Source organism: Lytechinus variegatus, chromosome 2, assembly GCF_018143015.1.
Source record: "Lytechinus variegatus isolate NC3 chromosome 2, Lvar_3.0, whole genome shotgun sequence".
Classification (NCBI taxonomy): Eukaryota; Metazoa; Echinodermata; class Echinoidea; order Temnopleuroida; family Toxopneustidae; genus Lytechinus; species Lytechinus variegatus.
In genome coordinates, this window is record NC_054741.1 from 76,238,917 (window position 1) to 76,259,667 (window position 20,751).

General features: G+C 32.5%; 2 protein-coding genes across 3 annotated transcripts in view; one reads left to right on the plus strand and one right to left on the minus strand.

Annotated features, from left to right (window-relative positions):
• The window catches only part of LOC121409065 (calcium-transporting ATPase sarcoplasmic/endoplasmic reticulum type-like), a 67,289-nt gene extending 57,744 nt beyond the window's left edge, over positions 1–9,545 (plus strand). The window contains exon 26 of the mRNA XM_041600864.1: positions 4,826–9,545. Within this exon, the coding sequence (XP_041456798.1) occupies positions 4,826–4,851 (26 nt within the window). The 3' untranslated portion in view covers positions 4,852–9,545. The remainder of the gene's footprint in view (positions 1–4,825) is intronic.
• On the minus strand, positions 7,094–20,396 carry LOC121409066 (ribonuclease P/MRP protein subunit POP5-like). Of its 2 annotated transcripts, none has more exons than XM_041600865.1 (6): positions 20,316–20,396; positions 18,717–18,792; positions 17,408–17,556; positions 16,431–16,568; positions 15,065–15,148; positions 7,094–14,372 (listed from the first exon to the last, which is right to left on the minus strand). In XM_041600865.1, exons 2-6 carry the CDS (start codon positions 18,734–18,736, stop codon positions 14,257–14,259), a joined length of 507 nt encoding a protein of 168 aa, XP_041456799.1. In that variant the 5' UTR covers positions 18,737–18,792; positions 20,316–20,396; the 3' UTR covers positions 7,094–14,256. The 2 variants fall into 2 exon arrangements, with proteins under 2 accessions (XP_041456799.1, XP_041456800.1); XM_041600866.1 differs by lacking the exon at positions 20,316–20,396 and adding an exon at positions 20,215–20,285.
• Between the last annotated feature and the right edge of the window lie 355 nt (positions 20,397–20,751).

The window sequence follows — 20,751 nt, forward strand, 5'->3', positions numbered from 1 at the left end:
TCTGTTTTCACAATACATTAATTAAAAGTACAGAGCATTTCGAATTTCCACCTTCTTATAGGGAGTAGCAATTATCTTCTCACATTTAAACTTTTATTGCATCTCTTCATCATTATCCATATAATGTGGTTTAATGGTTATCTAATATATCTATTTGGTCTTATGTCATCAAACTTTCATCACCAAACATCATTTATCTTTAAATTTCAACGAATTTTTATTTCAAGAATTTTCAAGAAATCTCCAATTAGAATTTCATACATCTTCACATTGTGTAACGTCATGGTATATTTGATTTATTATTTATTTGTTCATTATTTTAGTTGTAGCTGATTCATTCATATTGAGAAGAAATTTTTTATTGGTTAAAACTTTATCCGGTGGTGAGATATTAATTTGTGTGTACACTTCACCAAATTTGACTCCTTCAGATTTTAAGACATTGTCAATAGTTCATTACTATTTTGTCTCATTTTGTGTTTTACTTTGTCATGTTTTAACCAAGATCAAGATAGTGGAATCTGTAAGAAAATGAAAGGCAGTGATTTTTTTTCTCTTGTTACATAGTTGAGAGAGAACGAATGCCTCTGAATAGTTTTTATCTTGCTCTGAGGAATAAAATGGGAGATAAAATCTTACCAAAACCAAAATAATTGTTGTCCATCTTTGTTTTCTATTTGTGGAACTTCCAGCTGAAGAAGCACAGATCCTGAAGAAGATTATTGTCACCAAAAGCAATCAGCCAGTCAATAAAAACTGCCTTATTTTCTGTTATCATCCTTGTTTTTGTTGCAGTCCTTTTGTTTCTTCATTCACATGTGTTGATTTATTTATATTTTCATTATTATCTTTATGATTTTCATTTGTTATTGTTTTCATGATCATTGCCATTGGAGATGCATATAATGTAAGCAGGGGATGAGGTATTCTAATGTAGTGATCTGAAAAGAAAAAAATTATATAAACTTCAGAAAGGGATGATGTGTCATTTTGTAATGAACTTATTTAAAATGAATTCCATCTGTCTTCTAAAATTCTCTTGGACTTTTAAAGGCGATGGATTCATGGTCATAAACTATCATTGCAGATATTGTACCATTTCCAAATACATATTAAAGGATTTGGTAATAAGATAAAATGATTTATTAATCCTGGATGAAGAGAACCTTTATGAAATTCCTCAATTAAGGGCCCAATAATTTGGATTACATTTTATTTGAATCAACATGTGTTTTCATCTATCCATACTCTCATCAATATTTCACTAAAAAAAAGATTAAAAAAAAAAAGTAATTGTTATCCCTTTCTGAAATCAAAGCCATATTGCATGTTCAAATTACATGACATTATAGTAGAAAATGAGTGAATTAAGAGAACTGTAAAAAGAAGGATAAAAAATCTGTGTGATGTTTATGATATGTGCATTGACCACCCAATTTGCACTGCATGATTTGCATCACATTTGTTTTGTTTTTTTTTTAACTGCAGTCAGCTTTGATGTGCTTTGTTGCATGGAATGACTTATCATCTTTACATAATATTTGAAGTTTTGCAGTTCTTTGTCAGTTTTTATATGTGTATGAATTTTTTTCTCAAATTTTTATTATCACATTCACATGCTAAAATGAAATTATTCTTGAACATGTAATTTTCTGCAATACTTTGTGACTTTACCAAAAAATCATATAAATATTGGGACTTGGCTAGACACATTGAATAATCTCAATGGAGATGGGACAATCTGTAAGAAGTCATCACAGCGAGAACTTCTTTGGTTATGCATCTTATGGGTCAGCATCCTGTTCCCTATAAGCTTGTCATGGAAAAGTTAAAATGACTGATACAAAATTGCATTTGACTTTGTCATAGAAATTTTGCATTGATAATTAATTTTATGGATGGGTTACCAGTGATCTTGGGTCTGTTACAGAAATGGTTGCATTTAAACACAACTCGATTAATCAATTGCAAGTAGCAAATGCCTGCTTCTGATCAGTTGAAAATCAATTTGGCTTTTAATTTTCAGAGTCTTATTCAGTTGCAATTGACGCTAGGTTCAATAAACTCCACCTTCCCTTGATGGATTCATTAAGTCGTATATGGCTACACACCATTTCTGTGGCAATTCTGAAATGATACATTGCTGGGCATTCTATGAAAGGGCAGAGAGGGCACATCTTACAGGGTTCTAATTCATTATTACATTAAACACAAGTTATCACTCTACATATCACACATATTTAAAATATTTTAATATGAATTTTAAAAAAAGCTTTCCAATAAATAAAGGATTGTAAATTTTACAGAATTTAGATACATGTATATCGCATTTCTGTTTAAAGTCATGCTGAAATGCATTCTTTTGAGAGTTTATGCATGTAAGATGTATGCACAAACACTCTTTTTTTTAATTTTTGGTCCGTACATTTCAACATTACCTTCCATTAATATCAATCTTGACATCTTCTTGAAGGGCCTTTGATATTTTAGGGCAGAGTGTCTACAGTTTGATACAGTGCCCCTTTGTTCATTTAACCCTAATGCTCCCGGATGGGAGACGGTAATGCCCTCCTCAAGATTAGTCGCAATAAATCTGTGTGAATTTTTTACTGCGCTGATCTCTGACTTTTTACTTTTAAGTCTCGTGCGACTTTTGATACCATATTCATGACACCCAGGTGAGCTGTTATGAAATTATGCAACATTATTTAAATGCATATCAGACCCCAAATTGCTCAAAAACTTAATTTATGTACAAAGCCAATTCAAAAGATGTTTCTCATATTTTGTTTTACAAATTAGTAAATGTGTCATTATTTTTACTTTTTTGACAATAGTCGTTTAATTTGATGCTAATTATGCCCAAAATAATCTCGCTGACAAAGTTTATTGCAAAAAAATTAAGAAAAGAATGAAGAACAAAGAAATGCATTTCTTAAAAAAAGCAATAAAATACATGAGAAATAATTTTTGGTAACGAAATATTTTCACTTACAATTGTTAGGAATTCTGTAAAGAATATATAAACTAAAGAACAGCATTCTAGGTGGTTTATTTAATAAATTAGAGCAAAAGTTATGATTTCATGAATAAATTAGCATGACTAATTCATATGAAATGAAAGAACTAAGTAAAATTTACCTATGCAACCACGTAGATTACATCGTTCTGTACCATCGTTCATATTTTCATCGTAGTCACACGATCCGGAGCCAAGGTCTTAAGAGGGGCCCTAATGCACCTCCCCCCACCTTGAGAGTGGCAAGAATAAAAATAACTGGGAGTATTTTGGTTAAAGAAATCTTAATTCTTCCTGTCATCAATCATGGTAAAATATCATTTTAGCTTTCTTCATAAAGCTTTAACTACATCTTCTGAAATATTGCATAATGTACAAAAATGTATATTCATTGCTCACCTCTTTTTATGCAATTCATTTATACTTTTTTTTTCATTTCTCAGTTTCATTTACACTTCATATATATATATATTATCTGTTTTGGTTTTGACACTTTAATTTATTCCCTACTTACTTTCTTTCTATTTGCTTTCTATTCTTTGCTGATAATGAGGCAATGTGAAGTATTATTACATGTATTAGAATTCATTAGTTTAATATACACAAATGGATGCATTTAGAATTTAGTAGTTTGTGAAGGTAAATTAATCCTGTAAAATGTATAAAATAGATTGTGTATAAATATATATATGAATATAGAGATGGGGTGCTTATTTATTTATTTTGGGGAGTTGTAACATAAACAATTATATTTGTTGCTTTACATTTTGAAGTATTTTTGTAAGAACTGATACAAGAAATATAAACAAAGAATTATGGCATGCACAATTCTTGGTGATATAGCCCTCAAAGTAAATATATGTTTATCTGTTCATACATGGGGCATATTCTATGTACTTTTTAAGATAATAAATTCAGGGCGAAAATATCTTTAAAAAATGAAATATCATCCCTGGAAGAAAAAAAAGTTTAGAGAAATCTTGAGATTGGCATCTAGTTAATATTTCTTGACCAATTTGTTTCTTTGGCGTACTCTTAGAATTCATTAATGGTTTATTAACCAGGTGCAGTTTTTATTCTACCATTTGATGCCTATTCAATAATGCCTATTTGAACTTTGCAATGGTGATACAAGATGACAATGACATGGGGGGGGGGCAGTATCGCTAAGAAGAATACCGGTAGTCAATCTGCTGAACAATGATGAAATAAAAACTTGAAATTTAAGGATTATTTTCAAATGTTGAATGTAGGCTCTCTTAATATTGGTTTATTTTGTATAATACTTAAGCCCATCCATTCGAGTCATCTTTGACAATGCCTCGGAACGGTTCATATGAATGCAATGCTCATATCAGTTGCACGCTGTGGGAATGGGCAATGTTTCTTTATGATATCAATGCATATACCATGAAACAAACATGCCAAATTCATTGACATGTGTTTTATATGCCATTCTCTCCCCTTTTCTGGTGTTTGTTTCTTTCATATCATTTCAATTTTCATTACTATTCTTTTTTCTTCCCCCATTTTTTCTCCTTTTATCCCCCTCCCCTTGTTTTTTGTTCTGTACCGGTCAATATTTTTGTTATATATTCAACCATTCTCTTCCTGCTCCTAAAATGTCTTGAAACGTATTCCTACATCCCCTTCTCCTTTCATGAAAATTGCACTATCATGACCTTTAATCCATGTCATCTTTGTTTCACTATTTTGTGTTTTTTGTCTCTTTGTCTCCCTTTGTCTCCATTTGTTTGTGTCTTCTTGTCTGTTTGGACCATCCATTGGACATCTTTGTGACACCAGGTTCTAATTACAAGGGAAGAAAATGAAGTCTTGACGACCCAAGACAGAGTTCTTCCATCGGAACAGGGGAACAAAGAAGCAGACGTGCATTGGATACCCTTTGATACCCCATCTATCACCAACATCATACTATGGGATATTGAATGGTTCAGATAAATAATGGAGATGAGTAGTGTATTGAATTCGCCTAAATGGAGTTTGAAGATGAATATTGATTACATAGACAAGGAGATTTGATTTCTTTTTAATCCAAGGTTCTCTTGTGAGCTAATATAAGGGGTCGTACTCCTGTTTGGAATGAAAAAAAGGTTGATATTTTACTAGGTGGAGATTGCGTGCAGAAATATCTTTTTTCTTATGCAATTTTCATAGTGAAGAATTTATAAAGTATTGTACAGAACTATTCGTATTTAAAGTTAGCAATACATAGACAACTTGTAATGAATATTGATTCCTCTTAAAATATACTGTAAGAATATTGAGGAAAATAAAATGTAGAAATTAGATATTCATGTATTCAGTTTCTATCCAGAAGCATTAAATTCATATCAAATGTAGAAAAATAACCACACAGTTAAAGCTAACTGCTCTATCTTTCTTATATTGTCGTTAAAATTTTGTCCTCAATTTGCTTTTGATCTTGGTTTGTAACTTGCATTTCTTTCAAGTTAACTTCCCTGAGAGCAGTGTAAGCAAAATGTGGATGTTTTTTCATTTGCTTTATCGTGAGTGTCATATTGATTGAAACAAGAAAAAATGCAACTCAACCCAGCAAGAAAAGTAAAGGAATTTAGAATGAACTTTTATCTGTTTTGATCTACACAGCATTAGACAATAAATCTTGAATTGTCATATTGATTTCATTTTTTTTTTTGGGGGGGGGCGGACATTCTAGCATTTTCAATACAACAGGAACTTTCATTATATGCCTGAAGTGCAGTTATTATTAATACTTCAGATATTGTTTGTTGCATAGAAGTTGTTTTTAAACTCCCAAAGAATGCAATATATAAGGATATTTCTAGTGTTTTTGTGAGAATGAAAAAAAAAAGAAAAAAAAAAAGATGTATATATTTCCTAGTAAAGAAAAGCACAGGTAGAATGTATTGCAAAGTGTTTGTTTCTTCAAAATATTGAATTATAAAATTGTGCCTACACAGAAGGGATCAAATGCTTATTGAAGTTCAAACAATGAAATTTTATTACAATGAAAGAAATTGCTTTATCTAATCCTAGAAAAAAATGACTTAATTATCACATAGAGCTAATCCTTATATGGTGCTTTTAATGAAGTCATTGGATTCAACAACAAAATTCTCCTATTCACTTTTCTCCATTTTTTCCAGCAATACTTTTAGTGGTCTCATGCATAGATGCGTAACTTCATTTTCAAAAAGTGATTTCAGATCTTCATCAAACACTGCCCAAATTCATTGATGCAAAAATAATGAAATTGCAAATTATTTTGATCTCTTCCCTTTTCGGGAAAGCCCCATGTGGATTCTGTTGTTTTATTATTAGTTCATGATTTTGCCTATATATATTTGATGGTGTGATTTTCTATTTGATAAATGTAAATTTTGTGATTTTGTGAGAGAAAGGGAGGGAGAGAGAAAGAGAGAGAGATATACGAGAAAAAGAAACTAAGTGCAACATGACAAAACGTTGCCGCGCAGTTGAACTGCAACTTTTTGTACAGTTTGATCTTAGTCAAATACAGGCATTTTAAAAGTTGAATTCAGGTAAAATATTTATCTGTGTTTTCTAAGAAATGCACACAGATGTAGTGTAATGATGTAAGAAATATTAGTAGTTATGGTATGTATCCAATTCAGGTGTTTCTTGGTTGTACTAAGATTTGTAAAGATAAAAACATCACATTGCATATCAAGCTATGTATAGTGAAAGCTAGATGAAACCAGATGGACTTGAGGGTTTCTATGAAAATTCATTCAGGGATGTCACTCCTTTTCATTTGTACTTGAATGAAATTGATAAAGGATTGTGATAGTTTCTTTATTTTTAAACAATGCAATGATCTGACATGCAACTCATTTTGATATGAATAGGTCATCCTATGATGCCAAGCTGCATGTATAGTCATTTTGAAAGCTCAATTCCCAAACTCGAACAATGACGTTTAAAAAGCAATAGTAATAGTTGGTAACAACCTATAGGAGAATTGGTATGTGAATTGATTGTGATTTTAATTCTCCTCTAATTAACCTGTTATTACTGATTGTTTGTTTACAGTGGATGATTTTAATCTTTTTCACTGCACGTAAACAAAGAAGTTTCAGGAAGAGTTTAGGGAACTTATTTATCTAAACTCAAAATTTTGAAATTTTACTATACATGGTATAGTAATACCTAAACCAAAACAGAATGAAATGTTAGGACATTCCTAGATATGATTTAGATATGCAGATTTAACCTTAATTTGTCACATATTATCAGGGTAATTTCATCATATGTATTTCATTCATATCTTTTACTATTTACGTCGGAAATATATTCAAGACCTGGACATAGGATTTAAAAAAAAGTAGAAAGACATTCTACTTGTTGGGGGTATTTGAATGAGCACAAATGCTTTGATATCTTGGTGCTGGTAACAAGGCTAACAGTTAACAATTCAATCAAATCTACCTTCTCAGTGGTACTATTTAAACTTTTGAAAGGAACATGAATACAAGATGCTTAAACTCCATTAAACCAAAATGTGCATGTACAACTGGCACTCAAACTTGATGCTTATTAACACAGATTATATATATACCGGTAGTACAGACTTTAAGTAAGAGCTATCAATCAGCTTACTATATTCTCACATTTTTAACAATTATTTAGATTATCCAATATTACACACTAAAAAAGAAATAAATAAATGCTTGTAACAATTTTTTCATTGATGATCATTTAATGACTTTAATTATATCCTTGTGTTTCTTCAGAGCTTTTATTTAATAATTAAAACATGCTTTTGATCCGTCAGGAATGTTAAATAGTACCACTGATACGATTTGAATTAAACTTAACCAAGGATAGACGGGACATATTTTGTTTACTCTCGGAACAGTTTGTGTGTGTGTGCTGTAGATATTCTTGGATATGAAAAATATATATATATGTATACAATGGTAGTTTAGCTAATGTGTAAACAGTTTATAGTACATGGTTCACTTTTCCTATAACAATCGGTAGCATAATTGATGGGTGTAAGGAAAGAGGTATTTATTTTTGACATGAATAAACAAATATCAATATATTTCATACTTTTTTCTTCAGAAACAAATATGAAAGTTAACAGAAATATCAAAACTGGAAGACTAAATGCGTTTTATGATTCATGAAAATAAGGGCATTTGTAAACACATATAACATGAAAAAGTAAATTTGAGAGTTAATCGAAGTGAATAGCGGGATGAAGAAGAATGTACAATGAAATAACTGGTGGCCAAACAGATACGAATGTAGATGTTGCTCAGTGTATATAGGTGTGAAGTCTAATGGTGGATAGTATATCCACAAAGTTATTATACAGAGTTGATTCCATGGTGGTTTGTTTGTTACAAAGTGGAGGTGTCACATTTAGACCAGGATCTGGATTAAGATATAGACAATAAAGTAGACCATCAGGTGTTTCACAAAGATGTAAGTGTGACATAGAGAAGCATTTAATGCTTGGCGCGTCATAAAAGGCATGACTGCATTGGTCAGATCATACCAAGAGGACATGCTCTACTGCATATTAAATAATAAGATTGTGCATTTCATATATGCGTCGGCATTTAAGTGCAACTCTCAGGTCATACTTGAATCTTTGTGAAGCACCTTCCTGGTATTCTAGACCCCAGGGTCTGGGCCATGAAGGGTCTCAAGTTCGGACCAAGATCTGACCAATAAGCTTGATCAGTCTTAACCCAGGGCCAGGCATAGGTTTTGACTATAGTCTACATGAAGATGTAGACTAAGGCCTGGATAAGATGCTAGACCAGGACTTAGTCCAATCAGGATTAGGGATAGCCTAGGATCAATAGAGTACCTTGTGGTTATGCTGCCTTACGATATAAGAGTGTCTTTTTTCTTCTGAAAATACTTCACCTGAAGTGATATTGTAGAGTTGCTGCTGCGTTTTGTGTTCTATAGTTTTGGGTTGTAGTTCACTTTTGTCATTGGTATTTATTTCATAGTTCCATCTGAGGCCTTACTGAATAGGAGTTCATCAAAATTTATTTTAACAGTGTAACGTTTAAAGTCACTGCAAATTCTGCACAATATACCATTCAAAGATTTTGAGAATAAACCTCACGTAACTAGATAAATTATTTTGAAAGGTCATTAATCACTAACGGTGAAAAGTAGTTATCATTTTGTTAAATAACATAAGCTTTACAAAAAAAGGAGTCATTATTTTGTGTGGAGGAAGGGGAGATATAAGCCAGATGCAGATCCAGTTGGATTAGACATATTTCAGGGACCATATTGTTTTTGCACAGTAGTTGGCCTCTCAACTGTTGTCTAATATGGCTGAATCTGCTCCTAGTATAGGCAGTTGTTTATATTGATGATATTCATAGGTCCTTTTTAAATATGGGATGGGCACATTTATTGAACTTCATTATATTGTGCATATAGTGAAACATATACACTTTATCATACTCTAGATTATTTTTGCAGTTGAATTGCCTTTATTCAGAATTCATTGGAACAGTTAGATAGATTATAAAAAAAATCATTATTTCTTTTTTATTTATAAACACATTTTATATTTGACTTCTAGTACATACATGAAGATTATTGGGTGTTTTCACAGAAAGATATTTGATGTGAGTTTTAGAGATGCATGTTACTCAGTTTTACCACACTTTCCTTGTGAAAAATGCAATTTTCTTTGCATATTTTCTCGATTGTTTTCAAAGGGAAGTATATTATATGTTAGGATGTACGTAGATAATTAGAATTCTTTCACATTTCTAGCTTCATTTCTTTCTGTTTTCCTTTACTGATTTTGAGAGATATGTCGGGTAGAACACATATATAGAAGGAAAGTATTTATTGAGAGTATCAATAAATCTGAAGTGTACAACAAATATCAAAGTTTCATTATTGTTTTTTGTTTAATTTGTTCCAAGAATAAGTGCAGAATGCTGCATCACAGTGTCATTTGTAAAAAAAAATAATGTTTACACATTTGAATGATAAATATCACATATAAGTAGAATTTAGAGTGATTAATAATGCTTTGCACATCCCACCTATATTTCAATAATAAATGCTATATTGATGAGACTGATGACATAGCATAAAAAGTAAAAGAAGTTTTACTTTGTAGTATAAAACTTACGATGTAAACACTGAAGCCATTGGCAAGAGGGCTCTTAATAGATAAATATTTTATCATTCTGCTGAGATAATGCAAGTATAAACAATGAGCCAATAAATTTCAGAAATATTAAATTCACGAAAATTTTTGATGCCAAAAAAGGGATTGAAGTAACCAGAATCTCTTCTGGTCTGAATTTACAGGGTGGTTTGTAGAAACTGCAGTTTTGAATGAAACTAATGTGAATTAGGGCCGTTGTTTCAACAACAAAAAATTGCACCTGGTATATATCGGTTGGGTAGAGCCAAGGACTGCCAGCATACCTCACAATCTGATACTTCAAGGATGTTTGAAAACTTCACCAAATCTTTTAGACAGGATTTAGAGTTAGGTAAAGGTTAAATGTGTAGTGATCTTTTTTCTAACCATTTATTCTGTGAAAATTTGAATTCAACAGTATTCTCAGGAATTTTCTTTTAAGAAAAAGCCCTTCTGAACTCTTTAAGTGATTGCACATCGGACAGCTGTAAACAGATAAGATCCTGGAATTTTCTAGCAAATTCTAAGCATGAGATATAATTTTACACCTATACAAAAAGAGAAGATAAATTTGATTATTTTCATTTTGGGTGGGATTCTGACCAAAATAAATTTCATTGTAAAGTCAGAAAATACATCAACTAAAACATTTTTAATTCATACTATCTGCATCAGGAGAATATTTAATCAACATTCGCTGTCAGATCTACAACTTTCCTTATATTGGCTAAAAAACTTTGTCACTATTGTGATAAAATATCCAAAAATTCCTTACAAGAAATGTTCCGCAGAAGTGTTTAGGACAAACACATTTTTGAGAATGCAAAATTCAAATACATTTCTATAATATATTAATAAACTGGAAATGTGACAAACACCACTTGAGGGTATTCATCAAAATAAAATCTATTGCCATGGGGATATATGGTTTTTCCCTCTTCTCGACTCTAAATATGCTTAACCCAGAGAAGCCTCTGAATTATTACCACTATACTTCTTCAAATCATCTGCTCATGAGACAAGTCTATATAGACGTTGTTTCAAAAACTGATCATAACTTACACTTTGCTATAAATTTAATTCACCATGGTAACATGGCTCTACAGTGAATTAAAATCAACCTTATCATGGTAGATACCATGCTGCTGATACTACCTCATCTACGGCTAGTCAGCGTTAGCTCAAAACAATTATGGAAAGATGAAAAGATACCGTTGATGGTAAGATTATCTATCACCAATGAATAGTTTGATAAAATGGGTCATTGGACCAGGAATATCAGCTTAAAGGGCTAGGGTGCTATTATCATAGCCATTGTTTAATCAATTAAAACTAGGCAAACTTACACATTTTCATTGAGTGCCAGCTGTCAACTCATTCTCTAAGACAAGGTAAAAATTATTCAGATCCTTCAGCAAAAAGTTGACATTGTAAAATATGAAAATGAAATTACTTTCAGTATTTTTGTACCTTATCTATATCATGGATATTGTAAAAGTAAGAAGATACCCAGCATTCCACAGATGTGTGGACTAAATTTCTTGTTTAGTCTAGAATTAAACCAAGGTTTAATTGTCAAAATACCACCAAAATTAGTTTTTATTTCCATCTAAATTAAGGGTCTACTGTTGACCAGTATATTTAACATTTAGGAACAAATTCAAAATGATTCGAACTGTGTTGTCAGCTTTCCATCCATAATCTATCTTGTCTGCATTTTTAAATGTGTTGCTCGGGAAATCACTTATGAATTCCAATAAATTCTAGTTTCTCAGCAGACACACAAATATTTTCCAGTTTCATTTTTGAATGAAAATTTCTTAAGGCTACATGAATTTTGAGTATGAAATGATCACCTGTTTTTAAATTCCTGTATGAATTTTTTTCTATAATTAAGGCTCATTTATTCAATTAGATTATTGAATTCCACTGTAAGTAAAGAAACTGATTAAAATAAGCTGCATCTATGGATTTGTGGTCTGAGATTTCACAGTGGCTATCTTAATCCCTTATCATATCAGTGGTTCCAACAGAAATTTGAAAACAGAATTCCATGTCTTTTCAATGACTAAATTGCTGCTTCCATGACTTACAGTGATGTCCCAGGAGTTATGTAGAATTTGGGATATCACAAAACTGGGAAAAACGGAAATCATGAACACCAATTCTAAGAGCAGAGTATGAGATTTGCAAGACACGAAAAAATGGAAAGCTGCCATAGCCAAGAGGTAAATGCAATTCCCAGACTTTTCCCTGACTCTCCATGACCACAAATGTTTCCAGGATTTTTTCATGACTGAGAGAACCCTACAGATTTAGAATTGGTGGATTATAAATGAAAAGAAACTGAGGACTTCAACTACCAGCTGAAGCTAAATGTGAATCTGACTTTTATAAAAGAACATGGATCATGCATCCCATCCAAACAACTCTAATCATGTAAGGACGTTTCAGTTATACATTGAAAGCTTAATATTACACTCATTTATCACACTGAACTTCCATCACATCCTTGATAGCCACTGCAAATTGATCAAGACACTGTTCACGTACTAACATTCTTTTTGAATTGAAAATATAGCATCTTTGACCTGACATATAACCTGGGTCAGGGGAGCTTATTTACTTTAACTACAGAGATGAAATGATAAAACAAAACCACCTTGCTCTATATGTTGTCAAATAAAAGGTAGGGCTTTATTAGACTACCGGTAGTTTTAATGTAATAAAATATCTTCTCCCATGTAAACTTTTATAAACTAAAAGCTTATAAAAAATATAGGTCTATATTAACAAATGGACAGGATTTCCATAACTTTCATTTCATTTCATCATAACTTTTTCAGTTCTAATTCATCATCATCAATGCTTTGAAGACCAGCATTCATAGACTAATATATGATCAACTCCCAAAATGGAAATATTGAATTCCTTGTCCTGTGTATCATGAAACTCAAGACCACTTGAATATTTTGAAAAGTGGCTAATGCTAATATGATGGTGATTTAATACTAAAATCAATAGAAATAAAGCAATATTGGTATATATCTATGTCACTAGTCAATAGTTTACATTCTTAGGGATTTACAACTGGAAATACACTTGAAAGCTATTTAAATTATGATATAGAGAACCCAGTTTTATATTTTTTAAAATGCAACTTTTGTGTTCTTAACATCAAAATATTACACATGATAAAGCAATTATACAAAAAAAAATCTAAGTGTTTGGTAAAGTTTGGCACACACATGCTAAACACTGCAAACAGATTTGATAGGCAATTCTTTTGCTTTTGCAATTGTGTTTTTATTAGAATTTGCTTTAATTTTCACAACTTTTTTTCACAGTATTCTTCATGATTCATATTTTTCTGATTCAAAATAAGGCCCGTATAATACAAAGAGTAAAATCATTTTCAGAGAGTGACATATCAATAAGTCAGTTTTTGGTATTTCCAAATATGACCCAGTAAAGTAGGTCTAGTTATAAATTTACAGATATAACGGTCATATCTACAGACATTTCGGGCATTTGCATCATCCTAGCAATACAATATCATTCGTCTTGATTTCTACATGTGTTTCATTCTACTATACTCCTATTACTTTCCTTTATTCACAAAATCACAAAGTAACTGCACTTCTGTAAACATGCAACTGTGATTTTCCAAATGTTGATCTGGTCCTAGACAATTACCCCTCACACTACACCAAGCCATTTTGAGACTCCACTCCTGTCATTCAACCATAGTTGCATTATTTTTGCTTTTGAAATTAAGATTTTCCCTATAAATTTCAAAGAAAAAAAAACACCTTTGGTCATCTTTCTGCCCTCATCATTACAGACTCTCTGACACTTCTGTTGTTCAACCATAATTGCATCATCCTTGCATTTTAGTTCAGCTCTCCGTATTTCTCAAAGAAAGACAGTTTTCTGCCCTTGTCACTTGACCAATCCACTAAAAGAGAGACTTCACTTCTGTTGTTCAGCTACCATTACATCATCTTTGCTCTCACAGTGTAACAGTTTTTCTGTCCGTATACATGTATAGGAAGTCTTACAAAGGTCACCTTCGCTCTTCACTGGCATCATCATCTGTATCAGAATCATCTTTTGGCTCAACCCATGCTGTTTCTTTGACCTGACATTGTTTAAGAGCATCTAACACTGCATTCCGCTCAGCTGTAAAGATGGAAATAGGTAAAAAAAAATTGCATGAATATGGATTATACCGCATTTGACTTTCACATGAAAGAAATGCCCAGAGTCTGGATTACTACTGTATGCGGAGTGGAATCTAATTTGCTAGATTTTGTGAGAAGCGCAGTAAATACCTGTAATCTGTGGAAAATAGCTAGATCTGCTGTTGCCATACATACATTCTTCACTGAACTTTAGGAGTTATCAATGAAGGTAAGTGAGATAAAGACCATAAGATGTGATGTGTAGAGGAATCAATATAATGAATCATGGCCATATGCCTAAATATATTAATATCATTCTTTGTGATAAGCACCTGTTACACAGTCAGGACTGTATTCTGAACATGGAATCATTCAAATTCACTGGTCCAGAGATGTGGACAATTGTGAAAAAAATCTCTAGAACAGTACAAGTCAAATTCATTAGCTCATATGACACTCAAAACATTTAGAACCTTCTTGGGAAAATACATAAAATAGTTTTCTTTATTATTAAGATATGAGGAAAGGGTGCAGTAAACAAAAAGAAACAATATGTAAAAAAAAAAATCTGACATTTTCAGCTTCATTTTAGCTCACAGAGACCATAGCCCAAATTACATGTGAACTAAACTGAACATAAGTATAAAGGCCAAGGAGTTTTTACTAAAAAGGAGAAAAGATAACCCTTACCCTGTGTCTTGCTATTCTTGAACAAAATCTTCAACTGCCTTCTATCATGCTTTATTAGAAACTTCTGGCATGCTCTCATGGTACCTGGTAATCACAAACACCAAATAAAAAATAATGGTTTTAAAAGAAATAGCAGTCAGTTGTTTGAAGTATTAATCAGTCTAAAAAAAATAAACACAAGTAGTATGAATGAAAAATACTGCAGATGCTGTTGGCACTTGACACTGTAAGAATTAAAAAAACATGAATACAAACACATATAAATGGAACAATTCTGGAAATCTAGCCTGCATCAGCAGCATCACACAATTCAATATACAGCATCATTGCTGACTTTTGAAACAACTACGATGAATAATATTTGAAAAGAGATACAATTATCATTAATCAAGTATGTATTGCATAAGCTTCAAGGAATAAGGAAATGAATGGATATAGGAGATATGAAACTAGGACAAAATACCAATTTTCATTTCAGTTTTGGACCTACCCAATGACCAGCAATTTTTTACTCATATCATAGCTGGTACTTGATCTTCCTTATATACAATCTTCTTGGAACACAAACACAAATTTAGATGAATAATTTTTCAAAATGAGAGAGATAAAAAACAAACAAACAATATGTGATAATGAAACCCAAAGTTCATTGGCCTCACATGACCTTTGACCTGACTTAGAAACAAATTACCGGTATTCTTTTAATATTATTTGTGATATCCAATAATCATCTCGCACAAACTTTATTCAATACTTTTAGGACAATGAACGAAGTATAAAATTTTATCAAATAAATTGATCGGGAATAAACTTTGACCTTGACTTAATGATCCCAAACTTAAAATTGAATAATCATATCAAAGACAAAGACTAATTATGCCAAATATTAAACTCTGGTTAAATAAGTTGATACCAGCTTATCCACCCCCAAGTGACCTCTGACCTTGGCCTTGACACTCATTCATCTGTTTCCTGATACTTGACAACCATTAAATACCACACAAGTTTTCTGGACTAAGGTTTGAACTTACAAAGTCTTTTTAAAAATTCAGAATCTTAATCTTGGTTAAGTTTTCAATGTTGAGGCCACAACATGGTCAAAGTTCATTGACCTTTATAATCATGTGACCTGAACTTGTGTCAAATGATCAGTAATATCTACCCTTATTTTACAGTTTCATGAAATGGGTGCCCATATAATTTCAGCTATGGTGACATTTCAAAAATTTAAACTTTATCTAACATTTCAATGTTAATATTTCTGCCACCGTCTTAAAAGCGACACGTACGTATATATGTATGTCTAGCTTATGTATGTATGCATGCAAGACAAAAATCATTGTGATATGAATGTGGTATAACTCACCAGCAACATGAAGAGTTAGGAAACAACATGGAACCTTGGAGATTGATGTGACAAAGGGGAGAGAGGAAGTGAGGTATTTGATGGCTCTATGACGAATCTTGATCAGTACAACATTGGTCTGTTGTCCTACATACTTGACTATCACACAAACAAACAAAACAAACAGATTTAATTTCAAGATGGGGCAAAAACAATGTTCATATTCTGTAAAGTGTATCATGTTTTCTTTCGTGAGGACACCATGTGCATATGGAGAGGGGAAAAAATAGTTGGATATGCACGACTGATTATTGACTTTTCCCTTGGAACCCGGTGAGTTGGACGAGTTGTTCATACACTTTTCTTTCATTGATTCATGACAATTTCAGGCAGTCATGTTTTTCCCAAACATACATGGACAATATTGCATAATCGTAAAACCCAAAGTAATTGTTCACTGAAATGCAATATAGCTCTACTTCACCAAAGAAAAAGATACAGGATACTGGACAAGAAGTAATATGTCTATAAACTGGACAGCTCTTTAATACAAGGCTAAGGGTGTCAAACAGCAACATGAATCATGATAAGAAATGTAGAAAACAAATCCGATCAGTAATGCACTGTTCCCCATTGAAAATTTTAAGCTGATTATACGTGATCATCTAAATTCCCTTCTCTTCCCAGCTCAGCTTACTACAAAGTCTGACCCAATTGTGGCGTGTATTTTTCAAAGTAATTTGTAAGCTTTCACTATGAAAGCACCTTTAAAGATATTGAATATTCAAAATGTACATTTTTTTTTAGTTTGAATTTTCTTCTAAATCAAGAGCTGAAAGATCACTTTACCAGGAATGGGGGGATTTAAACACATTCTTTGTTTCTCTTTGTATCTGTAATTTGTAATTGTGTTATGAATCATGATTCACGTTGCTGTTTGTTTTTAAAAATGAACAATGAATACACCCATAGATAAGATCATTGTTATGAATCCTTACCATTAAAACCAGCAGTAACAGCACCGACACCAAAGTCACCATATAACTGATGTACAGCTGCTTTGATGGCCTGCTGTGTCACGTATGTGTTGAGTTTAGCCTCTGTTGCCATCTTTCCATCTTCTAGAATCAACTCGCCAAGGACATACCTACATCATGATGGTAAACAGATACTACTCTCATCCATCATGTTACCAGATTACACAATAAAAGTATCGATATATGACTGACCATTAGGAATTCAAGTACCGGTATGATCCATTAAAGACGTGGTGATTTCAATTATAGTAAAAATACACTTGGCTAATTATTCAATGCTTGGTCAGATTAAATTTTTAAATTTTAGCTTACAATGTAATATAGTACACAGTCACGATACATGTAAAACAAAGTACCAAGCTCTATAGATGTACATTGCAGTTCCAAGCATTTTTGTTAAAATGGTGTGAGATTGCAAAAATGACAACAAAGGGTCAAATCAGCAGAAACTGGGACACCACAAAGGTGCAAAGAGGTTGAAGTCTTATAGATTGAATTAACTTCTGTCTGATAAATTTTGCTCATAAATGCATAAAAGGAGGGACACCATTCAGCATTGGGTAGTCCCAAGACTGAAATCCCCAAAATGTGTACGTACATTAATCAAATTTTTAAACATTCAAATTGTATTCATTATCATGTACAATATCAAAATATGTCTTTTAATAAACTATGAACCGAAATATAGAGCTGAAAGAGAAAGTTAGGAGGAAAACTGAGTTAGTATTTTAAATCTGAAATAATTAAGTCCTGAGATCTTAATTTAATAATGCCCTTGCTACATGTATGCTCAAGAATGACTGATCAAACACACAGTAGCCTAAAGATTGAAGAACTATCAAATTTCTGTTCAAATGCGAATATATGCTCCAATAATGCAGTAGTATTAACACCAAATATGATAAATATTTTGTGATTTCATCTATAGCATCATATTTCATATCAACAGCTTAATTAGGTTTTCTATGATCATCTTTTTAGTTCACAAAGTCTGTGTTAAACTTTCTGGAGAAGAATGAACGTTCTGAAGTCCACAAAACAAGATTTCAAGACAGCTGATGGGTCACTGTTTTTTATCTGAGTATTTTTCAGGACAAAGATTCATGATTGCCAATCAAGAGCAAGGACACGATCTTCTTTTGGACTAGATGTTTTTCAAATGTCTTAACCTAAACAACTTTCGAATGCACCAACATTACAACCACATCTGTAAATATAGGTTTAAGTTAGTTTCAGATTGCAGAAACTTAAAGTATTATTAGTTACTTACCTATTCTTCAAGCGCACCATGTTTTTATGCACATTTGGTATTAATTCAAGAGGTCAAAGTTGAACATCCATTCACACTGCATATGAACAACATAAAAATAAACACATGAGAAAGTAACATTTGATTGAATCTCAAATAATTTGGTTTATAAATGCTGGTAATCTCTACTTCAAACTAGCACATCAATTAGGCATACATAGTGTTCCTCCGGCAAGACATTCACACAATTTTTAATTCTAGCGCAGTTGACATTATTGTGGACATTGAATAAACATTTTTTTTTTATCTTGGTAACAGATGAAAGATGACGGACAATGGACGACACAGCATAAACTAACCTGGGGCCCGTTGCATAAAACTTTTGACCTGAGAAAACTCAGGTCACAACTGGTTGTTTTTACCAGAGTTTTTGCCCTGTATTAAAGTCAATGGCAGAAATCAGCTAACCTTAGTTTTCAGTTTTTACCAGAGTTTTGTCAGGTAAAAAGTTTTATGCAACAGGCCCCAGGTCCTACAGGCCGGATGAGTTTAAAAAGTTTGGAATTAAAAACCTTGGAATAGTCTCAGTGTCCACAGCTTTGAGAATGGACTGGATAAGTATAACCAGTGTAATGCAAGTTTGACACTGACCCACAGGTCCACCCAACTTAACTGAATACAGAGGCTTAGGCCTGCATTCAAAAGCATCCATAAGGATAAAATCAAAATCCTAAAATTGAATAACTGTTATTTTCATAAACCTTAACTTATTTTTTATACTAATTTTTCTACTTTTATTAAAACCAACTTACAATAAATCAGGGTGAACTTCCCCTTTATTTATATTTATTTATATTGGAGAAAGAAAATTCATCATCTAACTCAGTAGCTAGCTGTTGATCTACGACCTCTCCCCGGCCCTCTTCACCAAAATAAAAGAAATCAAGGATTATTATGACATGTCTATTATATGCCACCATCTTTTTCACCAGCTGGATAGATTATTACTTGTTGTACAGTGTGGTATAATTATAAAACAAGGATTTTAACACTTGCACTCTGCAGCCACCTTGTCTTTGCAACATATTGCAACACACATTCGAAAAATAATAAAAAGAATTCAATTTAATTTAGAGCCAACTTATATGATGAATAACTGTAACAGAAAACTGACAGTGTTAACAAATTAAGCATTATCACCAAGAACAAGAAAAAATAAAGCTAATTTTTCCAACCTTATTTTACCACATAGGGGTTACTGATGACAGACAAGGTTATATCACAATCTTGTACATTGGATAAGTGGATTATGAATTTTGTGGCATCTGCTGGCACAAGAAAATATCTAGCAGCAATAATAGAGAACAATCCAACGGCGTTGAGGCTCACAATCACCCCGACCTTCTGGCTCAAGTTTATCATGTTTATAGGAGCGTTCCGCTAGCACTGTAAAGTCGCAGGCAATACTTAGCCAAATTATACTTTCATAAACACAAAGAATAAGCCTATAATAACTCACATGAAATCAAGATACAGTACTACTACCACCACGTATTTAATATAGATTTACATGTATAAAGTTATGTACAGCGATGAAATATTAAATGGATTACGACTTACCTCGATCGTCTTTCTCCTACAGCAGCAGACCTTTTAGGGTGTGCACGCATGCGCAGTAGTAGAAGACACAAGCGGGGGGGGGGGGGGGGCGGGGTACATGGGGGAGGAGCAGAGTTGATAATATTGATAACTCTCTGGGCAGGAGTGATCGTCTTTCGGTCGTCTTTCTTGTCGACACCTCGATATGGCCTATGAAAAGGAGCAGCAGAACAGTTTTGAAAGGGGGGGGGGGGGGGGGCTAACTCATTATAATTAATTACAAATTAATTAGCATTTGCACTAACTATTGCTCATGCCAACACAGAAGCAGTGGATTTGTCTATTAATACCAATGTAAAGTGCATTGATAACATACAGACTTTCATATGTATATATTTATATGGGAGATCTTCAAATATATGTATTTTTATTTGATGTAATTTGGTAACAGTTAATG

Coding starts and splice junctions, on each gene's coding strand:
- LOC121409066 (XM_041600865.1), bottom strand. CDS start 18,736: ATGGTGCGCTTGAAGAATAG. Junction 17,557..18,716: donor ATGGTGCGCTTGAAGAATAG/GTAAGTAACTAA, acceptor ATCATGATGTAG/GTATGTCCTTGGCGAGTTGA. Junction 15,149..16,430: donor CCTAACTCTTCATGTTGCTG/GTGAGTTATACC, acceptor TGTGATTACCAG/GTACCATGAGAGCATGCCAG.